Genomic DNA, 25303 nt, shown 5'->3' on the forward strand with positions numbered 1-25303 from the left:
GGCTGAAGTGCACAGAATCACTTCACCTAACAGGTAGTTAGTAGTTACTTCCGTATCTGAATGCCCATCTGTCATCTTAACAGTTTGAATAATTATGAGCAACTGTGCTGGTGATTTCACGCTTTGTGTTCAAAGCATGCTCCTTACAAGAAAATGTCCAACGTTCTTTGACGCATGATGACAGTTGATCATCTCATCACAACAACGAGTCAATGCTTTGTCACTCCTGATTGGATGTTGTCGAGTCTTAACTCTGCCCTACCTACGCTTAGTGGAATAAGGATAAGCTCAAGAATCCTTTGACACCAACAAAGATGAAAGATCAGGGCTCCAGCGGACACTGGTCAATTCCTGCACGCCACGAGCCACAAGGCCCCATTGGTGCCTTGGCCGGAGAAAAAGCAACACCATCAGTCACCCGAAAAGAGAAAGACTTGTGTTTTGGTAGACGTTTTCCTGCGGCAAAGGGCCAAGAACACAACATGACAGTGTCAACTCCACTCCAACAGATAACATTCCATTTATTGTGCAAAACTGTCAGAGAATGCTGTTTCGATTCTTCAGAAGATGGCGGACATCGTGATCAGTTGGTTGGAGGATAATGATCGATCGGAGGGCAGAGAATGATGGACGGATTTTCTGACCGCCGGCGGTCACCTTGCATGGAGTCAATAGTCAATGGGGAGCATATGTACATAGAGAGACAATGATGACAATTCCTTTGTGTACTCTGCAAGGAAGTGAACATCAAAGTGGTCACAAAAGTAAATCAGTCTCCAGGTCAGATGGAGTCATGGAGAAAGCTTGTCATGTGTCAGAATCATTGCGCTAGCGGTTCCCCTTTCGCTCTACACGTACTACTATATCAAGGATATGCTGAATGGAGCTGAACAAGAAAGGCAGGAGAAAGGATGACTACAGTAAAATTTAATATGGATTCTGGTCTCTCAGGGGTCTGTTGATTGCGGATATCCCCCTAATGATCATCTCAGCCACGAGGTCCGGCATAGAGGTGTGCGAGATGGTGATGAGAATCATGTAAATAATGTACTTTGTTTGGCACAGAGAGAATGATCCTTCGGACGGGAGAGTAGACTCAACAATCCCGGATGATGAAATCTTTGACAGTCTGGGGATCGTCGGCAACTTTTTAGGGTTGATTTCGGTGTGAAAAAGAAAAACGCCCCCATTTTCCCGGCTTGGTACAGACCATTCGCGCCGAGATATGGTGATGGGGCCAAAACCGTTGAGGAGTGCACAACGCCGACCGCATCATTCTGCGTCTCTTTACTTCGCCTCGGCCTCCGATCTTCTTTTCCTACATACAGTTCCCTAAACTGCTCGATTTTCCTGACTCGCACTGACTTCGCCCATGCACTCACTGTCCATCGCCATGACCATGCAAGATCAGCTTTGACAAAGCCAGAACCCCGTTGTCTGTTGAACCCTAATTGCTACTACTCGTATTGTTTGTGTTCGTCGGAGACAACGGCCATCATGACTGACCTGCGCCACTCCAGATCCGGCTCCAAAGGTTCATTTCCAGTCATGTCGAGCTTGACAGCCATGTTTCCCAAGGGAAAGTCCAAGAAACAAGGCAGTAAAGTCACGGTTGTCGGAACGTTGGTAGATGTCAACATGCCCACCGCCGACAACTCCATCCGAGCTTCATTGCTAAACCACAGCGCCCTTCGGAAACGACACTTGGTGATTCCCAACAATCCTTTCTCCGATCGATTTTCCATGTCCGAAACCGCTCTCGACCGAATGGTGTGCAAGAAGGAGAAAGCATCGAGGCACGGGCACGGGCATGATCAAGAGCACGTGGATAGGGCTTTTCCCGAGCAGGAGCACAGGGTTGACATCTCTTCCGACTCCGACTCCGGGCGTGAGCAAGACCAGGAACAGGAACAGGAGCATCAAGAACAAGGGCAGACAACGGGACCGCTCCGGCTGTCTCATTTGAGTGCGGACCTGTCTAATTTGCGACCTCCATCGAGCGCTGAGCAACCTGCTGAGCACCATGCAACGGACATCCGGGATAGCGGGCAATTGGCAGAGCCCGGGCTCACTATGTCGACGTCGTCATCGTCCGCCGACGACATCAACGAGGTGTGGGATCAAAGGTCGTCTTGCTACACCCACTCTTCCTCATCGCGATCCAGCTTGTGTTCGCCAGACGCTGCCGACACCTTGCCGTCGCCAGACAAGGCCACTCAAACTTTTTACTCCATTGTCGACCCAGTGGAGGCCGGTGTGTTTGACGACGCCGATGGAAGCGCCAGTGTGCACTCGTCTCCCAGGCGCACACAGCAACGAACATCGCCGCTGACAACCAAACCACTGCCTTCGGTCCCGTCGATGGATTCAATCTACATACCGTCCCTGCGAGACATGTCGCCCACCCGAATTGTCGACGGCATGATCTCGAAATACAACGTCAACAACAAGGACGATATCGGCTGCCATGTCACAATGTGGCCTTCGGGGGAGCCTGGGGTCACTCTGTCCAAGGCCACCGAGGAGATTATGGACAAACTGGCCACGATGTCCAGCGAGTCCAAGCGATCCCCATCAATGCGTAGGCCGTCAACACGTCGTGGTGGCCCGCAAGTGCAAGATACGGTTCCGGCCCTGGATCTCAGAAAGAAGAAATCCACAAAACAGCGACCACCGACGGCGTCTCTGTCACCGACGACCGCATCGAAGAACACCAAGCAGTTGACCACCAAGCAGCAGCAGCAGCAGCAACGTGCCCCCACAGTCAAGCGCACTGATCAATCCCACTCCAAGTTGAACAAGACGAACCCCAGCAACACCTCTCCCGTCCAGAAGCAGCAGTCGGAGTTTGATACCCTGACCCCGCTCCGAAAGCAATCCACGGCCGACACAAAGTCACATTCTCGGAAACAATTGACAATGGATAGACCCATGTCGCCCTTGCGCAAACATACAACAACAGATACAATGACACCTCTCTACAAATCCTCAACTGCGAACACCATGCCGGCGCTTCGACACCATTCAGTGTCTAGCACGATGCCTTCTCTACAAAAACAGGCCAGTACCAATACGATGCCCAGCCTTCCGAAGCCACACGCGCCCGCGGTCTCGGCAAAAGGCAGTACACGGAGGATTGGCTTTCATTTTCTGTCTCGGAAGAGAAACCGCTCAACTTCAAAGGTGGACGATTCAGCAAAACAGGCCGAGGATCGCGAAATGCTGGCGCGAAACACTGAGCGCTATCTTAGCGCGGAGATTTCGCGGGCGCTGCGAGAAGATGACGAGGAGGAGGAGACAAAGGACAAAGAGCAGGATGAGTGGGCCACGCTATATCCGCTGAAAGCGGTCAGCCGGCTTGGGATTCCTTTGATGACCAGCGGCCACATTCCAACGTTAAACAATGAACGCTCGCCGCAGATTCCTGCTTCTTCGCCCCCGACGCAGGCCCAGACCCAGAATAATGCACCACGCAGGGATAGCGCGCCCTTGCCGCCAACGCCGGCGGACAATGCCAGTGTGGTCGCCTCCCCCACTCTGCCGTCAAAAGCATCGCTTACGGACGATGGCCACGAATCCGATCGCCGATCGATTGATGGTGAGAAGATCGTGATTGGGTTTCGAACGACGGGGGAGTCGCAAACGGAAGTTGCCGACGACTCGAGTACCAGCTGGGTGGCCTCGATACAACCTTCTCATCAGAACGAGGGGATCGAGAAACCAAAGATCCCAGAAAAACCGGACGGATCAATGGAACCCCAGCGACCGGTTCAATTGTACGAGCTTGATGGTAGCGGAACAATGCCTGAGAAGGACAAACCAGAGCCTGAGCGCCCCGTGAGGATCCCGATGCCAAAGGACATCACCGACGATGTGCTGTTGGCCCTGCTGGAGCGCGCCAATACCCTCGATGATCTGTTCAATCTTGCCCTGATCAACCGGCAAACCTACCGTCTGTTCAAGGCCCACGAGCTGCGACTGATGAAGAATGCCATGTTTCGCATGAGCCCGGCAGCATGGGAGCTGCGCGAAATGAGTCCGCCCTGGCCCAATGAGTGGCGTCATATCACCGAGCCGGACGCCCCCGTGCCAGAATACACCCCCGAGTCGTACCTTCGACATCATGCGCGCGACATCTTCACGCTGGTCAAGCTCAAGTCGTTGATCCTGACTCGATGTTCGTCATTCATCCGACCGGAGACGATACGTGGCCTTGCCGGCACCGACGAGAAGCGCGCGGCCGAAATCGACGAGGCGCTCTGGCGTATCTGGACCTTCTGCCGCATTTTCGGCTGCGGCAAGAATCGCGAAGCGAACCTGGACGGACAGACCGACTGGCTTAATGGTGGCCCTCTGGCGGCCAAGCAGAAATCCGGTGCTACGGTGCTGATCACAGAGCCATTCTTCAGCATGAACAATGTTCTTTTCGATCCGCCGCCGGGCTTCGGCAAGGGCAATGGCTCTGGTCTGACGCCGAGCCAACTGTACGACATGACGGAGATCTGGAACTGCCTCGGGGCACTCCTGCAGCCACTGCTAGGCGAATGCGCCGAAGCGCGCGCAGTGGGTATCTACGACGGGCTGGATGTTGAGGAAGGGGATACGGAGAAGGAGTCGGTCCTACTGGAGGAATGGATGTACTACATCTTGTCGCTAGGACCATCGGCCCTGATCAGCATGAGCTCCATGTGCCCCACGGACACGGCCAAGTCGATGCTCGCCAAGGCGCAGAAGATGGGACTGACGCGGTGGGAACCGCTGGAGTTTGGAGCGAGCCGGTCATCATTCCTCCGCGATGCCGTGTCGCGCGTCTACCAGTCGAGATTTACCAACTTGTCGACCGAGTCCGGGCGCAGCAGCGCCTCTGGCCGCCGGGCCGGCGTTACGTCCCTCGACCTGAACCCAAGCGCACGCTCGTCACAGGAAACGCTCTCGTCGGACAACCGGCAGCAGCAACAGCAGCAGCAGCAGCAGCAGCCTGGGTTCATTGACCCGGTCGACAAGGCGATGCACCGTCTCGTGCACGAGCTGGGGTTCTCCGAGCAAGATGCCAAGTGGGCTTTGAAGATCACAGACATGGGGGACACGATCAACCCCAAGGCCGCGGAGCGGCTGCTGATCAGCCGGCGACAAAAGCAGCAGGAGGAGCAGAGGCGTGCCAATTCGCCGGCTACGGGCCGCAACAGTCCGGCCGACTTGAGCGTGAGCACTCCGGCCACGCCCTCGTTTGGTTGATCCGCATGCTAATTCTCCACAGCGCGCTGCATCGGTGGGATGGAGATGGGCATAATATGGCGTTCTTTTCCTTTGTCATGGAGGCATCATCGTGCTTGTTGTATATACCTCTCTGTCTTGCATGCATGCATCCTACGGTACTTAATTGTTCATTCCGGGTTGTGATATAGGAAAGGTTTGGATAGCGACGGACAATTTCATTTTGCATCTTGAACTCGTTATTTTCCCTGTAAACGTACAGTCATGGACAAGTGTACACGAGTAGAGTGACCTCAGTTATCCATTTCAAAGTTGCTACCGTATCGAACCACTCCTGGTCCTTATCGAAGTAAACTTTTTGCACATCTCGAGCGACGGTGTCCGAACAATAAAACAGTCGAAAATGCCGTCTCTCGAAATTGCCTGCTTCGGCGCCCGATCCGCCCTCATCGCCGCCGCCCATAATGCCGACCGCATCGAGCTCTGTGCCGAGGACTCGCAAGCCGCCGGCGGCACTACGCCGTCCATGGAGACCTTTGACCAAGTCATCGCTGATCAGACTGCTACTACCAGTACTAGTACTACGCCGACCAACAATAATACATCGGATGGCAAGTCTGCAAAAACGATCAATATCCGGATAATGATCCGACCGCGCGGGGGAGACTTCGTCTACACCGAGTCGGAGTTCCAGACAATGCTCGAGTCTATCGAAACATTCAAGAGGCGCTTCGACGCCCTACAAACAGAGCGCACCGAGGGGATTAGCATTCACGGGGGCTTCGTCTTCGGCATCCTCACACCGCAGGGCACCGAGATCGATGTACCGCGGTGTGCATGGCTTGTCCAAGCGGCAGCCCCCTATCCGTGCACCTTCCACCGAGCCTTTGACCATCTCCTCGCGCGGCGATCTGTCGAAGATGACGCTCAGGCCATCGATGACGTCGCTAAGACGGGGTTCGCGGGGATCCTGACATCCGGTACACTCGACGGTGGCGCGATGGAAGGTCGGGGCCGAATCGCGGGGTTGATGAAGGCAGCGGCGGCTAGTGCTGCCGCGCGGGGGCGGAAACGGATGGAGATTGTTGTTGGGGGCGGCGTGCGGGCGGCGAATGCGCGGTTATTGCTCGACGCCACGGGCGCAGAGTGGTTGCATTCCAGTGCGATTGTCGATGACAAGAGCGGGGTTGCGGATCCTGGTGAGATTGTGGCGTTGAAGAAAACGATGGATGCGTCGGCTGACGTGAAAAAAAAAAAAAAAAAAAAAAAAAAAGGTAAGGTGCCAATTAATGTAAGGCCTACGATCGGCCCGGATGACAGTTGTCCACAATCTAGGTATGTACCTAGGTTTACAACGCTGGGGGAGTGGTTGCCAAAATCCATCTACGGGCGGGAAATCAATTATCTGTCACTTCCAGACTTCATTCTTAACAGGTGATTGATTTTACAAAGTCCTCTCAAAACCTGCTTAGAATGGCACCACCTTTGCCAGTCCATCCAACTCCCGCTTATAGTTGCGGTGTTGAGCAATCTCGTAGAAGAACTTGCCCACAAAGTCCTTGGCCTCCTTGACCAGTTTGAGGGTCTCCTTGAAGCTTTCGGGCTTGAGATCCGTGCGCGCCGTCACCACGCCGTACGACTCCATCACCTCGTTGCCTTCAGAGAAGTACAGCTGGGCGACGTCACTGAGCACCGAGCGCACCAAGTCAACAGCCTCACCCGTGGCGCCGATCGCCTTGAGATGGCCGAAGCTTTCCGCGATCCAGTACCGAACCTGGCTATTCTGCTTCAGGGTCCGGATGTGTGATCCACCCGGGATGAATGTCGCGTCAAACATGGTTGAGCGCTGTCCGTCAAAGTGGTGAGCTGGAACCGTCCCCTTGCTGGAATGCTGTGACGCTCCCTCCGGAAGGATGGGCTGGCGCTTGGAGCCGATGACAAACGGCAGCGCGCCCGCTGCCTTGATCGCGCCGTACAGCCCATTGAAGGCCACGGGATCGTAGCCATCGCCGATGAGGATGGCAATCCGACGAGATTCGATGGTCGGCTCCTTCGGCAAAAAGTCCAACTGCGACAGGCCGCGGGATTTGCGACCGTGGTTGGGACGACCTGCGTTCTGCGGCGTCGGCGCACCGACCATGACTGCGACGCGCTGCGCCAGCGGAAGGTCGATGTCGGCGATGCGGGTGACCATGCGCTCGTACACAACCGGGTCGTCGCAGTGGTCGAGCTCGAAGCTGAACGCCTTGGCAACATGCTCCTTCTCGTAGTCGGTCAGCGAGTTGTAGAACAACTGCGGCTGGCTGAAGTGCTCGCGGAACTTGGGGCCCAGGGCGCGCTTCTTGTAGCCGGTGACCTTTGACGGGTAGCTCACATAACCCCCTTCTTCGGGCTTGGTCGGCGGGACGGCATCGAATCGGTTAGGCCAGTAGTTGACGGTGCCCTTGGTGATGCGGTGCCGCATGGCCCCGTCACGGTTGTGGTTCATGACCGGACAGACTGGCCGGTTGATCGGCAATTCCTCCCAGTTGACCCCCAGACGCGAGAGTTGCGTGTCAAAGTAGGAGAAGTTGCGTCCTTGCAGGAGCGGATCATCGGAGAAGTCAATGCCTGGCACGACATGGCTGGTGCAAAAAGCCACCTGCTCCGTCTGAGGGAAGAACTCGTCCACGTTCCGGTTGAGCTCCAGCTCGCCAATGACGCGGATGGGGACCAGTTCCTCTGGCCAGACCTTGGTGGCGTCGAAAATGTCAAAGTCAAAATCATCCTGCTTCTCTTCCGGAATCAGCTGGATCCCGAGATCCCACTTGGGATAGGCCTTGTGATCAATGGCCTCCATGAGGTCCTTGCGATGGAAGTCGGGATCCTGCCCGGCCAGCTTCAGGCACTCGTCCCAGACGAGAGAGTGCACTCCCAAGTGCGGGATCCAGTGGAACTTGACAAAGTGCCGCTTGCCCTCCTTGTTGATCAGACTGAACGTGTTGACGCCGAAACCCTGCATCATCCGGTACGAACGAGGGATGGCGCGGTCGGACATGGCCCACATGAACATGTGGGTGGACTCAGAATGGAGATATTCAAAGTCCCAAAAGTTGTTGTGAGCGGTTTGGGCTTGGGGGACTTCATTGTGAGGTTCAGGTTTGACGGCATGAACTGAACTCGAACTATTAGAATCTCTCTTTGAAATCCCCCCATGCGAGTGTGAGTGGGTACGTACCAAAATCTGGAAACTTGATTGCATCTTGAATGAAGAAAACTGGGATATTGTTGCCGACCAAATCCCAAATCCCTTCGTCGGTGTAGAACTTGGTCGCAAACCCACGGACATCTCGCACTGTATCCGCACTGCCCCGGCTGCCCTGGACAGTCGAGAAGCGAACAAACACCGGAGTACTACGCGACGTGTCCGTGAGCACGCCGGCATAGGTCACATCTTCGGCGCTTTCCTTGAGCCGGAAGTTGCCAAAGGCGCCCGTGCCACGGGCATGAACAACGCGCTCGGGAATACGTTCATGGTCGAATCGTTGAATCTGACAATCAAATGTCAATTCACCAGCTCTCGGGACAATTACAATGGAATTCGAACCTTTTCTCGCGCGAATTGATCCTCCAAAGTACTGGGTCCGCCTCGTTCATCCGAGACTACTTTGAGCCAGTGATCAGTGTTGCTGATCGGGACGCCATGGTCGCTCGTGAATTTGGTCTTCTCGTGGACGTCGCGAGTGTCCTTGGCAAGATCGTTGATTTTCTTGTCTGTTGCGACCGACTTTACGGCCCCTTGAACCTTACTCAGGCCTGCTGATACCGAAGTAGCCATTGTTTCAGTAGCTTGGGATTCCATTCGACTTGAACAAGTACAATGTGGCTCACAATTAAACCTAGCAATGAAAGGAATATATAATCGCCATCAGGTCATGTTCATATGTTAGGGGTTTGTTCGTTTGCGCAGGGAATTGACATTGTCTGCTGGACGCAACAATGACGTCGAACTACGACGTCACTTCGACAAGTGAGAGATTCTCCCCACGTAGGACAAGTAGGCAATCATTTGACAGAACACGAGCACTGGATCCACGGCCAGTTATTCCAGGTTTTACGCATAGTCATTCCCATCCTGGTCGGCGAAGAACAGGTTGATTTGGAAACTGTTTCTGTAAACTGCCGGGTCTCGAGCTTGTGATGTCGCTCTATCGCCGGGATTGGCTGAATCTATCGGGGATTTGGACGGCCAGAACAGACTTATGTAATTCAGTCAATTGCCCTAGAGGTCGCTTCTCCCTGGAGAGAGCACTAATGTTATTAGGGTTAGCCCTTTTACCTATTTACTTTTCAGGGAGAACGGACGCGGGGATTGTCGAATGGGTGAAACCGAACAAACCTCTTGATGTGACCCAGCACTCTAGACACTCGGTAGACGGGATTGATGAATTCGTATGACCATTCTTGTAGTCCGCTTACTCTGCTCAACTTAAAAAGATACATGTATGAATGACAGAGCCGCGAAATGGCAAAGCATGCGATCCTTCGATCAATCAAAGGCGAGGAGAATTGAAGCCTGTACTTGACAACGAATGGCCTCTGTGCCATGGGATTGCTGGGAATGGCCATACAATAATGGACTGCGTTCAACAGCTGCAGATGACCACCTTCTAGAGGCCTCTTGGTCCGGTTTCCACCTCATAAGGTCTCGCGGCTCAAGAACAGCTCGAAGTGATTCAAGGACCAGCCTGATCTTGCAAGCCAGATGACATTGCACTCGGCGTTAGTAAAGGGGATCCATCTGTCATGGAAAATTCGACCCAGGCCCGTCTGTGTCACGGCGTTGTACACGATGTCATCCATTCATGGTCAGCAGCCCAAATTGCTTTGGCATCTGTGTCCGTGACAGCTTATCACCGGCAAACAACTTCTCCGAGTCTTTACACGGCCGTCGTAACTTCACCCGTGCGACCAAGCGAATGAAGCGTGGATATACACGACTGGATTGTCTGAGAAATGAAGTCACCAGCCCTGCGCGGCTAGCGGGCTGCTTGTGTTGGAGAGAACAAAATCGGCAACGACTCATGGCGCATATGAATTGATGTAATACTGATTCGTTAGAAGGTGTGACAGATATTGCGGGTATTTACTTACTGTCAGACACGATTCGTCACCCGCCCAGTCTCCTCGGAGATAAACATAAAGAATGAGGGCTGTTCCGTGCAAAAAGCCTGTTCAACGTCAGCCCTGAACCTCCAACAAAGAATTATACGTACATGCAACCACTTTCGGACTCAGTCGACCGACACTGAGGACGCGACTCCAGTCTTTTCCGTCGATGCGCACTTTGGCCCAACCTGCTTCATCATCTCCATTCGATTCAGCACCTAGCGCCCTCATTCTTTCACTTGGTAGTTGGGCAATTTCTGACGGCGACATCTGATCCAAGTCGAGTGGCGGGTTTACCAGTCCGGTCCAGACACTGGAAATGCGCAGCGAGTCCGCTGAGATGCTCAATTTCAGCGAGCCATGCATATTGGCGCTTAGCTCCAGTTTTGGTCCTGATCCTCCCATTCCCCCGCTCGACTTAAGATTGTTCGCTGCCAATCTGGTGAAGCGATCTGAAATGGCTTTCAATTGCGCCAAGCTTGGAAGGATGATATGCACATCGGGATCTCGGCATCGAGGTTCATGCAGTCCTTCGACCGCCGATTGATGCAACACTTTGACCGGAACCTCTTGCGTGACTACAATCTCTCGCTCGCGCGGACCCCCCACCGGCCGCTGTTGCTGACCAGACTCATCTTCCCGGTCTCGTTGCGCATCACCGCCATCGACAGATAAAGCATTCGGCCTTGGTGTCCATTTGCTTGTGACAATTGTCAATGCGAGAAGAGGTACGCCAGCCTTCGTAGTCAGTCGCAATTGGGCTGAAGTAGCCCCATTCGCGGAACGGAGAGCACGAGACAGCGCGCCAATCGGGACCTCCAGATTGATCACTCCAGTGGCCGACTGTAGCGTATAGGTGTCGTCGAAAATCGCATCCTGCGGTGGAAGGACCATGAGCGAGCATTCCTTTGCAGCGGGGTAGGAGCCATACAATGGGCAACTGCGCCCACACTTGCGTCCCCTGGTCTGGAATTATCGTAAAGCGAACGACCTCATCCTCGAGTCTCATCCAACATATCTTCCCCAGCGACGCGAGAGACGCCGTGAGCTCTAATAAGTGTGATTACCTCAACTAGCTGATGCAGAATTGGAAAGGCTACTTACTAGCGAAGACGCCGACATTGGACAACTGGCTCCTGAACCTCATATTTTTATAGCCCGAATCGACCAAGACGGTCAAGTTCTGTTGCCAATTCGCTAACTTGCGATGTCGCGCGCGTTGCGCTCAGCGCGTCTCCAATCGATTTAAGAGTTTTACTAAGCCTAAAAAGGTTATGAATTGATTTCTCGTACTCGTACTAGTTAATACATACTATATACATACTAGCGTCCTTTTTGAAAGACCAATGACACGCTTCTAAACCAAAGCTATTGTGGGGAGCTGCTGAGTCAAGCTCTGAGCCTAAGGATTCAACCTAATCTCCTGAGCACCAGCTTCAATCAATCATCCTTGGTGCTGCCGATATGATTGTTGCAGCCACAGTTAACTCTGCGATCCCCGCAACGCTAGCGCCGCAATAAGAGCTGCTCCAACGCCGGAACCATCCTGCGCAGACACCAGCGAGATGCGTTGCGGACCCTCTTCGGACCAGTCCATGATCTCCTTTAGGGCTTGAGCAGCTCTTTCGCGAAAGTGCGCATAGCAATGGAAGACAGAGCCATCAACTCCCACATTGCATCTTTCCAGACCCTGTTTCTTAACGATCGCAGCAATGCCGCATGCATATAACCGTGCTGTTCGTCTCCCAATCGATTTGGTCAGGAAACGGATCACCTTGAGCTCATAAGGCTCCGGCTCAAAACCGAAAAGTCTCTTACATTCTTCTGCGATTCCAGCCATGGCTTTGGTGTTGTCCTGCTCCACTGTTGACATGAATGCGCTGTCGAGGCCAGGCTTCTCCCGTACGGCCGTTATGTCTCGCCCCTGGAACAACAACCCGCGGTGATGGAGCTCCAAGAACACATAACGCAACAGTTCCCCGACATAGAGACCTGCAACCATCTTCTCATACAGCTGTTGGCCCGGGCGTGCTGACTCCTGGTCTATCCGGTCGTCGAAATGAGTTCGAGGTAGGATTTTCTTGTCGTTGTCGAATGCTCCGTACTCGGTGTTGATAGCGATCTCGGTATCACCAGAGAGATTGTGACTTCTGATCTTTGGGATCGCACTGCATTTCTCCATATATGCGGCGTTGACGCCGGTGCTGAATATACTCCCAATTTTGATCTCCGGGTCCTGATATGCCGAAGCAATCAATGTCCCGGTGGTGTCATTGACTACAGCTACGATGTCGACTGGGACATTCTGCCCGGGAGTTTAGCAACTACACCTGGGGTGTTTATTCAAGCCCGAAGTGGTCACTAACCTTCTCTGCGAATGCCTTTTCCAACTGCGGCACGACGTCGTACCCCTCGACACCATCAACGTCGAAGCCCTTAGTCCAACGTTGCAATATACCTGATCGGATATTCGTCTGCGTTACGGGGAAAGAGAATGTAAATGACAGAGGAAGTTTCTCCTTCTTCGCGGGATCGACGAAATTGTGTTCTCGAAGAAACTTGCCCGTACAGTCCGCAACGAACCCCCACAGCTGCTCCGCGCTGCCGCTTTTCAATCCGTCGGGCAAAGGGTACTTATCCTGCAGGATCTTATACTCGCCCTGGCGGTTCGTCAGGACGATGTAACAGACGCGAAGATTCGTGCCTCCCATGTCCAATGTCACATATTCTCCTTCTTCATTCCCTGTCGGTAACCCAAAGACCCAGGTAACGTTCATCGGCTATGGCTTGGTCAGTTGACTTATCCCTTCGAATAGGTAGCGCCACTGACTCACGATGTTCCCTCCTTCGTCGTTAAGTCCTGCGCCCTCGATCAGCCTTTTATTCATGGAATGCCAGAATGAGAGTTACCCTTCTCGAGCTCCCGGACAAAATGATCTGTTATCAATTTGAGTTTGGGAGAAGAAATGTTGAATAAATCCTCAAGCTCCTGAACTGCTGCCAAAAGGTCCTGTGGCACATCAGACATAGACTCTGTTCACCGTTAGCCATATGTACAGGTTCTTCCTGGAAAAGATCGGACTAACCCAAAGTGAGTGTCTTTGTTGCGGTGGTATACGGACTATATCTGCTGTCCGCATGCTCTTTGCCGACTTCTGCGAACATGTTGGCCGAAGTCTCAGGCTGCATGGGATATTGTATCGTTCTCTATTGTCAAGGCCACGCAGCAGCTCATTCTGGCTTGAAGGCAGCAATGTAATGCGCAGGTACGGAGTATATCATACGTGTATGCATGGTAAGCTTTTGGAGGATACAGCTCTCGACATACGTCATAGCCGTGTCACCCGCCATATCCCAACCCTGCGCCATGGTTTTACTGCGGGTGTCAACTCATAATTAGTGGCACATTGTAGAACCTCATCAAGCTTCTATTATGTCTTCGATATGGCAGCGCATAATAATGGACAGGCAGACCATACTATTATACAGCGCTCTTGAGTCCTTTCTTGTTTCCACCTGCGCAGCATGGAAGAGCTCGTTCTGCAGACTTGGGAAGCAACAGCTTCAGTATGGTTTGGTGCTCGTCCACTCTTCATGCTCAACTCTCTCTCCAGATTCAAATTATGCTTTCTATGGGAAGACCCCTGAGTAGTAGCCCAAGCTTTTACCTGCCTTATTCAATTCCTGGATAGTCTGAGCACGTGCGAGGGCTAGAACCCTAAGGCGCCCAGAGGTGGATATAAAGGGCAGGTCGGGAATCTAGGCTTCTCCTTCCTTTTTCTTCTCCTTCCATCTGGTAAAGGCGTTGCCTCTGCTTAGACACCGAGACTGCCTCCTAATTAATCAGTACTCATCTGAGTACATCCCATGTCAATTATCCTATCAGTACCTTTGATGGACTTTATCGCATCCCTGAGGACTGCAAGCATTCAAGACAGAATGCTCACAACAGACTGGACGAACTTCGTCGGTTTGACGGACACGTGAGAAGCAAGGCCTTCCCTTCGTCCGCATTGCGGACAGGACTCGAGGCAATTGAAAAAGAAAGAGAGAAAAACGAGGGAAAGGAGGGACCTTTCCACCGCTGGATGGCATGACTGCCAACGGCAGATTCACAGTGTGACGTATCCAATGGCGAGCCGGACTCGCGTGAAGTCCAAGACGCAGGAGGTAGAGACCATAGATCAACTGCCTGCGGAATCTGTCGTCAAAGAATCGGTCGTCTCATCCTGGTCAGAAAGATTCTAGGGGATCTCCCCGGAGCCGGCTATGAATGAGAAGTCATGATCACTGCCCTGGTAATCCTCATAGACGATGTCACATGTATTTTATTCTCCATAACGACTGGGCACTCCACAGGAGAGTGTTTACGGCCACTTTCCGAAGGTCCTCCTTCCAGGCCCGGACGGATGGGTTATGGGACAGAGTTCCAGGCTAGGTTCGGGCCTTGTTCAAGGTGAAACCATCCATCCGAGTACAACGACTACAAATAAGAACCCAAAAGGCTGCCCAAATGATTGCATGGATTCATTGTGACGATGCAACGGTTTAAGCAATCCAGTGGAAGGTAAGCTGCACAAGGGCATGGCGGGCAGCCCTGTTGCGCTCTTTGGCTTAAGGACTGACGCCATAGGTAATGAATAAATCAGCACTCTTTATCGAACGCAGTACTAATGACAAATATGACCGGTCACCTGAATGCAAGAGACAGTTCTTTGTGAGCGAGGATTGTCCCGGTATTTAGGTAGGTATCTGTACAGTAAGTTATTCAACTTTCGATTCTCTCAAGACTCTGGAGGACTGTATCAACAAGATCAACGCATCCCGAGTACTGTATTCGGTCACTTCTCTTTCTTTGCTTGCTACAAGCCAAACCCTCTGAAACTTGGCAGTGTGAGCGAGCCGAAGTTGCCGGTGGCTGGAATCTGATGTTTCTCGCAGAGTGAAGTTTAAACCTCGGAAAGTAGACCACGCTAATCCACGAACGGTTTAGAATAGGACAATCCACGTGACTACGCGCCAAGACTGATTTGCCCGAACTGCTTCATCGGGTAATTTGATTACAGAGATGATGGAGAGCTGCAGGTTGCAGAAGAGCAGCAAGGGAGAGTGAATTATTACAGCAACTAGGTTCTCCATTTGAATTCAGAGGGTGGATGAAATCAAGTAGCTTATGAAGAAATGATAGAAACAAGCCACTTCAGACCGCTTCTACGGAGACTGGCCAAGAACCAATTCCTCCAGGGTGAGAAACAAGCGCCGGCCCCTAAAAATTTCCCGGCTTAGAAATGGGATTCTCCTGCAAGCTACAAGCCTACAACACGTCAGTTTGCTGACGCCAACGCTGCATGCTGCCACCACTCGCATGACTATTGTCGCTCGTTAGAATCGCAGTCTCCACCGACGTGCAGAGATCTGGTATCTCTGCCACTTCGTGCAGGCATCACTGCCCACTCTCGCTTCCATTTCAGTCGCTCTTTTCCTCGCCCTTGATCACTACGATCCTTCTTTTGATGGAAACGATACCGGTTCGGAGATACGACCCGGTGTCGACTGATATACGACATTCTTTTTCTCGAAACTGGTAGCGGGCAACCCAGGTGTCCCAAAGAAACCGAACACTTCAGCATGTGGCTGGTGTGTGGAAGAAGGCCCTGGACGATCCGTGGACCTCAAGCGGCAACCGCGTTGCGCCGTTGAACTCTCCTCTTAGTGATGACCATTCGGTATCCTCGTCACCATGCTCAACCAGACTTCTCTCCCGCAAGCCTCCTTGCGCGTTCCCGATTCATCGGCACGACATCCCATCACTCCGTCGCGATCTCCAAAGCGATCACTGCTACCTCCCACTACCTCGGATCCTCTCCTGGGCGAGGCGACACCGGAAGCCATTCTCGATGCTCTCTCAGCTATCAACGCCGTCTCTAAACATGAATCGCATGGGAAGAATTTGTTATTCAAAACCATCTCACAGGTCTCCGCTGAGGACCGAGCTCTGGGCGCCAGAGCGGCTATTACCGCGCAGCAGCTAAGGGAGTGGCTGAAGGAGGTCCAGCAATGGACCTGGCCGACAGGAAAGGATGTTGGTCTGGGGAAAGGTTTTCTGCCCCCATCTGCGTCTGACGGTGGGCAGCAGACGGACGGAGAGGAATACTTGGGCAGCTTGCCTGCGAAGGTGGTGGAAACCTATCAGTCTCGAATAGAAGAGATCAGGGACGGGATATACAATCTCAATGTCGATGAACTGAAGGAGCATCTGTTGAACGTACATGTCCCATCGCGGTCACGGCCTTCATCGTCGAACAGCGCCCTCAGCTCCGTCTCCGCCCCTCCATTTTCATACGCTCAGCTCAGCGACTTCACCGCTGTCGTCACGGCCACGATAATGAGGGCGCTTCCCACGCTATCTCGCCTCAAGATTCTGCTGAATACGTGGGATGTCCGGTTACTCGTCCTGCAGCAAATTCCCGGACTACTCTCAGCGATTGATGTCGCACGAAGCTCGTTAGATGCTGCCATGGCTTCCCTACGTAGCAGTCCTGCAAGGGATGAACTATCAATGGCATCTTACCACTCCATGAAGGAGGAACTTGGTGATTCCATTACGGAAGCCGGTCGTAGGATGGACAGCGTCCTCGATGCACTCGAAGGTCGAGAGGACTGTCTTCCAGAAGTATGGATCGACAGCCTCGATTCCATAGAGGCCGACTTTGCCACCTGGGCCGTCGAGGCCGAACGGACGGCAATGGCAAACGACTGGAGACGGTCACAACATGAAGAAACTCTTCGGCGAGAGCAGATCACGAAGGAGAAGCAGACAGACGCATGGACGCGGCATACGAGTTCATCTCCTGCCGCTACGAACGACGGTTCAAAAGCACCTGCGGATGACCGCACGGCTGATTCCAAGATCGATGATGTCGCCGTATCGTCCCAGCCATCCTCGACCGAGGTTAACCCTGAATCTCCTCGAACACATTCTATGATCACTTCTGAGTCTGCTTTCAAACAATCTGCACCCACACAGGTCTTGGTAGAGAGCCATCCCAACGAACCCGTGCGGAGTGCTCCAAAAGATGGACTTTCAGCGGCCCAAGTGGAAATTACCGTGCCTTCGGGCGACAAGGGTGCAGGGAGTCAGCCTTGCGATATCGTTTCTCTGCAGATTGCTGAAGGTCTCCCAAATGCGCAGGAATCCTCACCGTCCAAAGTGCCAGTCCCAAGTTCTGTGCATGACTCGCGTTCCATACTGGATATGACGCGACCGGATTCGTCGTCCATTGTCGACTCGGAGCGTCTCCGAACTTCCGCTGGTTCAGAGCCACTTCTGGTGAACAGTTCGGTTGTACCTGCAGAGACAGCGAGCAAGTCGAGATTGGATTCGCCGGGTGGACCGGTCCAGCCACTTAGCCCGCATCAGACAAGCCCTGGTTCCATGTCAACAAGGGATCCGGCGGACAAGGACTCGGAAGACAGCATGTTGACAACTGACGCAGAATCCGAGCCCTCGACGACGCCCGATCGAGCTCTGGGTTCCAGCCAGGATATATCAGAACTGGACAAGAGATCCATCATCTTCACGGCCGGACGGCCTGTTCCGACAATTGAGGGCTCGTGCCGTCGAGCGCCACGCGACGAAGTAACGGAGTACCATGAAGCTTCAACAACCAAGCTTCCAAGCTCCGATGATCTTGCTGTCATTCCTCCTCGCGATCCAGCAGGCTCGCACAGTGATGCCACACCACGTGAGGAACCGCTTCATCTGGACCCCGCAGTACTGAGGAAACTCCAATCATTTCAGCAGACCCAGACGGCTAGCTTGCCGCTTCAACGCTTCATGAATGATGCCAGCGATCCCGACATTCCATCAATCCCCCCACTCAAACCAGGTTCAGACACAGCTGTCGGCGCACAAAGAGAGCTGCAGTCGAGAAGAGGAAGCGAGTCACCTCCCTGGAATGCGGTGCCTCGGCGAGCGGTGCGTCCGAATTCGACGTTGATGAGAAGCACAATATCGTCCCTGAACAAGGCTGTCCCATCGAGACGGTCGCAACAGGGACCAAATCGCCCGGACACGCCTGCGAATAGAACGCGGCACAAGCTCGCCCCTTCTGTGGATTTGGACTCTGGCCGCCGATCACTTAGACAAAGGTCGTCTGTCGGGTCTTTGCTGGAGGTTCCAGGACGCCAGCTCCACACGCAGAAGAGTAGCGAGAGCATGAGTTCTTTCGTCAGTGACGTGGGTGATTCGAAGCAGAGCTCTCCGTTGACCGACTCATTCTCGATACGACCGCTTAACGAAGCCGACGAAGAGCTGCAGGGGAAGATACAATCCATAATTTGTAACATTCCCGGCCGCATTCACCTCAGTTCCACCCCCACCTACGACTTTGACCAGCAGTCGACCGTGTCGTCGATATCCAGATCAGAGCGGCCTCGACCCATGTCGCCATTGTCGACGACGAGTCGGAGCGCAACACCGTCGATCACGCTGGCTCCGGCATCATCGCGATCCAGACGCCCGCACATTCCGCGGAACGAGAAGACGGTGAGATTATACCATCTGCACCAACGCGGAAAGACGACGCCAACCAAGCTTTTTGTCCGCTCTGTCGGTGAAGATGGTGAACGAGTCATGGTCCGAGTGGGCGGCGGTTGGGCTGATCTAGGCGAATACCTGCGGGAATACGTCCTCCACCATGGCCGCCGGGCGACTCAGAACAGCCAAGTAGAGGTCCAAGACCTTCCAGCAGGACGGTCTACTGTCCCGTCGTCGCCCAGCTCCACAATCACAACATCCGGGCATAGTCCCAACAACCGACCGGGTTCTTCATTGTCTGTCCGCAAGACTCGGTCGTCGAAGCCAACGGAGCTGTCACTTCATACTGCCGATGACTCGTCTGTTGCGGGCGATGACGCGTCACCGCGGGCCCATCGTTCGGAACGCCGCGCGTCGATATCCTCCATCTTTTCCATCAGCGTGTCCTCTGCGCTCGGCGACAGTACAAGTCCATACCCACCTCCTCCAGCTTCGGCAAGGCTGCCGCAAATGCATTCGCAGCCATTGGGGCTTGCCGGACCCACGCCCCGATCCCGACGCGTTTCCATAACCCCAGAGAGTGAGGCATGGGTGGAAGACGTCATCGACCAGGCGCGACGGTCATCGTCATCGTCGGCAGCCAAGCCCCCGCACCGACACGCCGAGCCGCGACTGGATAGGGAACTGCAAACCTCCTCGCGACTGAGTGTGCGCAGCGTCAGTGACATTGGAACTGTTGGTTCCAACCGGCGCGTGATCCTCAAGGGCCTAGGAGTTAGGCCTGAAGCTTCAGAATGACTGTGCCTGACACCTCTTCTTTCTTGCCCTCCTTCCCATCCTTCTTTCAATCCGCACATTGCCCTTTCACCATCGACATTGCGGTCACTTTCATATACACATACGGCCACGCCTTCCTTTTGATCCTTTTTTTTTCTTGTTCATTTTGTTGGCTGAGAGTTCAAGGTCTCCATTCATACCGGGGCAGTTGTTTTGTGTCTGGAGTTCTCTACAGCATTGATCCACACGCTCATTGTCGATCGTTTGTCTTGTTTTTCCTTTTTTTTTTTTTTTTTTTTTTTTTTGCAAAGGTTTGGCGGGAGTGGTCGGTTAGGATTTGTCGTACATATACCCCATTGATTGCGGAGTTTGTTGTGTTTAGGAATCTACTACATGAATGGAATAGGTACTTAATATCTGAATCTATCACTTGTCGACGTGCACTGCATCATGTTCTTCGCCAGATTGATCCATTTGCTTGATATATTTACACTGGGAAGTGATGATCGGACAGGCATAAATAAAATGCACATTCAAGAAGAAGACCATACCTAATCACAAAAAGGAGTCAATATGTAGCCAACTCATGACACCGACAATGCGAACGATCCAGAAATTCAATCACGCTCTCGATGTTTATTCTAGTTCATCACTATCCCATTCATCTTCCCGATCATTCTCCGCAAGCTCCAAGAACCGCTGCAGACCCGGAAATGGCTGCGCATTGTGCCGATGTGCTGCTGGTCGAAGACCACCGACCGGACGACGGGGGCCTTGACGGGGGCCAGCAGCCGCGGCGCGTTGGTTGCGAAGCTGCGCGATGGCAAGGGCCTGGGCCTGTTGTTCGGCCACGGCTGCGTGGAGGTGGTGGTCCTGGTTCCGGTGGTTGCGATTCGGAAGACCCCCATCGGCGTTGCCGCGGGCGTGGTTTCGTGGAGGTGCCGGGGCGGGAGGAGGTGGGTGTCGACCTTGTTGAAATCCGCCATTCTCATTGTCGTCATCGTCGCTGCTGGTGTCTGAATCCGAGACCCAATCTGGTTGCCCCCGGTCATTATCACTGTCCGACTCACTTTCTATCTCCAAGTCTTCGATAAACGCTGGGAAGCGGTGCAGTTCTTCCGCGCCCTCCGGGTCAATTCCATCCCCGCCTTCCAGGTCCCAGAGACGGTTGTAGCAGCTGCTGTCGGTCGTGTTGAAATGACGATATGGGTTGTCCTCCTCCAACCAGCTTGAGCAGAGGTAGCAGAAATGCGTCGAGCACTGGAAGCATATCATGTGGTTGCAGCCCATCCGTTTCTGGCACGGCGTGGCGCACGTTGGGCACTTTGTAGTGTACAACCGCATGTATTCTTCCGTCGCTTTTTCCTCCGCGCTGAGTTCGGCTTCGCGCCGAGGTGAGCATCGAACAAGTTCCCCGTGCCAACCCTTTTTGCAGACGCAGCAAAAAGCGTAGCCGCAGTCTTCACAAATCACGACCCGTTTGGCCACTGGCGGCAGCTGGCTTTCCGGACCCATGGGGTCAAATGCCATGATATCATCTTCGTCCGAGTCATCATCAAAGTCATCCGTGATCACGAACTGGTCAGGCTTTGGTCGCCGTTTAGAGTGCGCTACACCTTGGCACCATTTTCGTGGACAATAGATAGTGTTTTTATTGGACTCAAGCTTCTTCTTCCGCTTCAGGAAAACATATCGTTGGACTGTTTCTCGCTCCAGAGGAATTTGCAACAATTCAGTCGGACTGATCGTTCGATCACGCTTCTTCCGGGGCCTGCCCTGCCTGGTCTCATCGTTATTTTCTGCAGTTTGCTTGCCGCAGTCCGGCGCCATGCACCTGACGCTGTCAACGTCTCCTTCGGTAATGCAAGTGTTGTAGAAGTCTTGGAGACACGGCCTGCAAAAGACATGCGAACATTGCAGCATTCGATGGCAATTCACCCCTTTCTTCGGCTCCAGACAAACACCGCATTCAAACGTTTCTTGTTCGAATTTGAGTTTCTTTGCCTTGAGATCAAAATCAAGCATGCTGATCTTCAAGGCCCGTGAAAAAACAACTTCGTTAGCGGCCTTATCGGCGACAAGGCCAAAAGCCTGCTCCGCCAATTGCTGGAGATGATCAATATACGTGTAAACAACCATGTCTTTTCCGGCTTCTTCCCATAACCGGCGTCCATCACTCAACAGCTGCAATATGGTCGCCTCAGGTAGCCACGGTGGGGACGTGGTAATATCGAAGATCGGTGGCTTTTCAGTTGGATAACCGTTCGGCAACTCGACGGAGATGTCGAGTGGCGGAAGGTGTGATAGTTCGTGCACTTCTGCGTCAGGCTCGGCCACAGCTCCCGCATCGTGCTGGAAGGCATCTCCATTGTTGCTATTATCGTTATCAAAACCCTGGTCAAAACGCACCCGCAACGGTGACGGAAGGGTAACTGGCAGTTCCAATGACGCCTTAAACGGATGCTGGTCGTCTATCTTGAGTTCTGGGAAGATAGCAGCAATGGAGGAAAGCTCCATCGCGCGTTCATCATCCTCCATTGTTGTCACCGCCGGCATTCTTAGTTGGCCAGTGTAGCGAATCCTCCAATCTATGAATCGTGGTATAGACGCGTCAATCTCAAGCTCAAGGTGTTGTGGCGTGAAATGTCTAGAAACAACATTATCATCTCGTCTCGGCCAGCGTCGCGGAAAGCCTCAATGGCACCACTCGCATTGGGTGATCTTGCTGAACATCGAATCCTGAACCTTGTCGTGCTAGACGAACTGATCAGACAAGCAATGAGATTGTCTACCCTGGTGTGGCAACATGACAAATATCCAAGGAATCGCAATTAGCTCATACCGCTGAGATAACGAGGACGCCACCCCGAGGACGGCAGACGTCGGGATACGCAGAACTGCGGCTTGTTCGAGTCGTGCGTGTCGGAATAGTATCCTTTTTTCAAGTCCTCTGCTCCTATCAATGCGATTCCGGAATCCGGCGAAACTTCAGCGGGGGTTCTTGAACAACGAGGTTGCATGATTCGACTTTGATGCTGCCTACAAAAAGAAAGGAACAGCCGCCGGCAGGACTGCAATCCAACAAGAGAATCCAAAAACAAGGGAGAGTGGAAAGGCGGCCTGAACAGCTGGGAAGCCGTGCGATGGGCAGCAATTGAGACCTATTGGGCTCGGGCGGAGCATCTAACCCTAATTTCAAATCAGATGCTGATTTGCGCTTACTAATCACTATCTACCCCTCCATGTTGATGCCTGAGGCAGAAAATAGGTGGGTCGGTCAAGATCACGTGAGTAGGTTAGCCACTTTGCTGGCCAAAGCGTCTGTCTGGAGCTCCACGGATTTACCAGAGCAATAATCCTTGAGATTTTAGATAGGAAGTCCATCGTCATGAAGGATTTCCCTCTGTAGTCTCCTGGTCTTCGTACAGCAGAGTACCCTTCAACCAGATCACTGCTGTCGCAAGCTCGGCGTTTCTGACCCAATGGGAGTAGGTATGAAATCACGACTTCTCTAACTAGCTGAACTGGAACAATTACCACCATGGCTTCTCCGGAGCCAACACCGTTGGCCTATTTTTCTCTTACTCATGTGCACTATGTAAGCCATTCTCGCCGATGATTGACGAGCAAGACTGACCGCGGACCATCTAGAATCCCAATGATCCTATCTCGTATATCTCCGCATTCTTAGCGCTGGCTCCTCAAGCGCTCTGCGTCATCTACGTTACCCTCATTTGGGCCACAAGGGAGATTGAGGTCTTTCTCATGTTTGTCGGGCAGATGGCCTGTGAAACTCTTAACTTCGGGCTAAAGAGGTGGATTCGGGAGGAGAGGCCCAAATGTGGGTTCTGGCTAGACGGTTAAGATCTTGGTCTTCGCTGACAAAACGATAATTCGCAGACATGCATGGCAAAGGTTACGGAATGCCATCGTCCCACGCGCAATTCGTGGCCTACTTTTCGGTGTACTTATCGCTATTTCTCCTTATCCGCCACTCACCCACCACGGCGACATCACAGCATTCGTTTACTTTCTTGCAACGCGTCGGCATCTCCATTTTGGCCTGTCTCGGTGCCAGCGCAGTGTCAGCAAGCCGGTTGTATCTCAACTATCACACTCAAAAACAGGTGTTGTTTGGTTGCGCGTTCGGAGCTCTGTTCGCTTTGTTTTGGTTTTCGGTCACTTCGGCCCTTCGAAACCATGGATGGATTCAATGGGGTCTTGACCAGCGAATCTCGCGGGCTTTGCGGGTGCGTGATTTGGTGGTGAGGGAAGACTTTTCTGAGGCAGGCTGGCAACGCTGGGAGCATTTGCAGAAGCTGAATCAACGAGAGGATAAAGATAATCTGCGCAAAGTTCAATGACGTTCGTCATCAGTCGATTCTGGAGTCTTCGTGTACATAGGCATAACGAAAAGATTCAAGTCATTTTGATTGTACTTCCCGTTCTTTCGGTTAGCACGTCTGTGCAAGTTTTTGTCAGGTAGCCGTCTGTCCTCAGGTGTCGTAGACGGGAATGAGTTGGAACGTCCAAGACAGATGAAAGCGATAAGTGTGCTTATTCCTCTTAACTAAATTTATGAAAATTCACGTGATCATGAGAAACTACATCAGCCTAACCGAAACCATACTAGCGTGATAAGAATCATCAATAAGCCAGTTGATTGCAACTCGGGTTCTTCATTGTCTGTCCGCAAGACTCGGTCGTCGAAGCCAACGGAGCTGTCACTTCATACTGCCGATGACTCGTCTGTTGCGGGCGATGACGCGTCACCGCGGGCCCATCGTTCGGAACGCCGCGCGTCGATATCCTCCATCTTTTCCATCAGCGTGTCCTCTGCGCTCGGCGACAGTACAAGTCCATACCCACCTCCTCCAGCTTCGGCAAGGCTGCCGCAAATGCATTCGCAGCCATTGGGGCTTGCCGGACCCACGCCCCGATCCCGACGCGTTTCCATAACCCCAGAGAGTGAGGCATGGGTGGAAGACGTCATCGACCAGGCGCGACGGTCATCGTCATCGTCGGCAGCCAAGCCCCCGCACCGACACGCCGAGCCGCGACTGGATAGGGAACTGCAAACCTCCTCGCGACTGAGTGTGCGCAGCGTCAGTGACATTGGAACTGTTGGTTCCAACCGGCGCGTGATCCTCAAGGGCCTAGGAGTTAGGCCTGAAGCTTCAGAATGACTGTGCCTGACACCTCTTCTTTCTTGCCCTCCTTCCCATCCTTCTTTCAATCCGCACATTGCCCTTTCACCATCGACATTGCGGTCACTTTCATATACACATACGGCCACGCCTTCCTTTTGATCCTTTTTTTTTTCTTGTTCATTTTGTTGGCTGAGAGTTCAAGGTCTCCATTCATACCGGGGCAGTTGTTTTGTGTCTGGAGTTCTCTACAGCATTGATCCACACGCTCATTGTCGATCGTTTGTCTTGTTTTCCTTTTTTTTTTTTTTTTTTTTTTTTTGCAAAGGTTTGGCGGGAGTGGTCGGTTAGGATTTGTCGTACATATACCCCATTGATTGCGGAGTTTGTTGTGTTTAGGAATCTACTACATGAATGGAATAGGTACTTAATATCTGAATCTATCACTTGTCGACGTGCACTGCATCATGTTCTTCGC

The 25303-nt window shown here is 52.9% G+C and overlaps 8 protein-coding genes across 8 annotated transcripts; 5 read left to right on the top strand and 3 right to left on the bottom strand.

The window, feature by feature from the left end:
• Window positions 1–1548: 1548 nt before the first annotated feature.
• On the top strand, window positions 1549–5235 carry VTN31DRAFT_5837 (uncharacterized protein; the record flags this gene model as incomplete). Its single annotated transcript, XM_069406380.1, has 1 exon — window positions 1549–5235. One exon carries the CDS (start codon window positions 1549–1551, stop codon window positions 5233–5235), a length of 3687 nt encoding a protein of 1228 aa, XP_069259994.1.
• A 1447-nt stretch (window positions 5236–6682) lies between these two features.
• Window positions 6683–11509, bottom strand: VTN31DRAFT_5838 (uncharacterized protein; the record flags this gene model as incomplete). The annotated part of the gene is made up of 7 exons (XM_069406381.1): window positions 6683–8367; window positions 8432–8744; window positions 8801–8941; window positions 10348–10424; window positions 10470–11238; window positions 11294–11412; window positions 11467–11509. The coding sequence occupies 7 exons, from the start codon at window positions 11507–11509 to the stop codon at window positions 6683–6685; spliced, it is 3147 nt and encodes a 1048-aa protein (XP_069259995.1).
• A 336-nt stretch (window positions 11510–11845) lies between these two features.
• Window positions 11846–12364, bottom strand: VTN31DRAFT_5839 (uncharacterized protein; the record flags this gene model as incomplete). The annotated part of the gene is made up of 1 exon (XM_069406382.1): window positions 11846–12364. One exon carries the CDS (start codon window positions 12362–12364, stop codon window positions 11846–11848), a length of 519 nt encoding a protein of 172 aa, XP_069259996.1.
• Window positions 12365–12421: 57 nt separating this feature from the next.
• Window positions 12422–12727, top strand: VTN31DRAFT_5840 (uncharacterized protein; the record flags this gene model as incomplete). Its single annotated transcript, XM_069406384.1, has 2 exons — window positions 12422–12432; window positions 12499–12727. 2 exons carry the CDS (start codon window positions 12422–12424, stop codon window positions 12725–12727), a joined length of 240 nt encoding a protein of 79 aa, XP_069259997.1.
• Window positions 12728–12862: 135 nt separating this feature from the next.
• Window positions 12863–13182, top strand: VTN31DRAFT_5841 (uncharacterized protein; the record flags this gene model as incomplete). The annotated part of the gene is made up of 2 exons (XM_069406385.1): window positions 12863–13128; window positions 13179–13182. The coding sequence occupies 2 exons, from the start codon at window positions 12863–12865 to the stop codon at window positions 13180–13182; spliced, it is 270 nt and encodes an 89-aa protein (XP_069259998.1).
• A 2920-nt stretch (window positions 13183–16102) lies between these two features.
• VTN31DRAFT_5842 (uncharacterized protein) lies at window positions 16103–19699 on the top strand (the record flags this gene model as incomplete). The annotated part of the gene is made up of 1 exon (XM_069406386.1): window positions 16103–19699. The coding sequence occupies one exon, from the start codon at window positions 16103–16105 to the stop codon at window positions 19697–19699; it is 3597 nt and encodes a 1198-aa protein (XP_069259999.1).
• A 615-nt stretch (window positions 19700–20314) lies between these two features.
• On the bottom strand, window positions 20315–22234 carry VTN31DRAFT_5843 (uncharacterized protein; the record flags this gene model as incomplete). Its single annotated transcript, XM_069406387.1, has 1 exon — window positions 20315–22234. One exon carries the CDS (start codon window positions 22232–22234, stop codon window positions 20315–20317), a length of 1920 nt encoding a protein of 639 aa, XP_069260000.1.
• Window positions 22235–23219: 985 nt separating this feature from the next.
• VTN31DRAFT_5844 (uncharacterized protein) lies at window positions 23220–24042 on the top strand (the record flags this gene model as incomplete). The annotated part of the gene is made up of 3 exons (XM_069406388.1): window positions 23220–23276; window positions 23330–23519; window positions 23579–24042. The coding sequence occupies 3 exons, from the start codon at window positions 23220–23222 to the stop codon at window positions 24040–24042; spliced, it is 711 nt and encodes a 236-aa protein (XP_069260001.1).
• Window positions 24043–25303: the final 1261 nt, after the last annotated feature.

The sequence above is a fragment of the Thermomyces dupontii genome (assembly GCF_041956625.1).
Source record: "Thermomyces dupontii strain NRRL 2155 unplaced genomic scaffold VTN31scaffold_5, whole genome shotgun sequence".
In the NCBI taxonomy this organism is placed as follows: Eukaryota; Fungi; Ascomycota; class Eurotiomycetes; order Eurotiales; family Trichocomaceae; genus Thermomyces; species Thermomyces dupontii.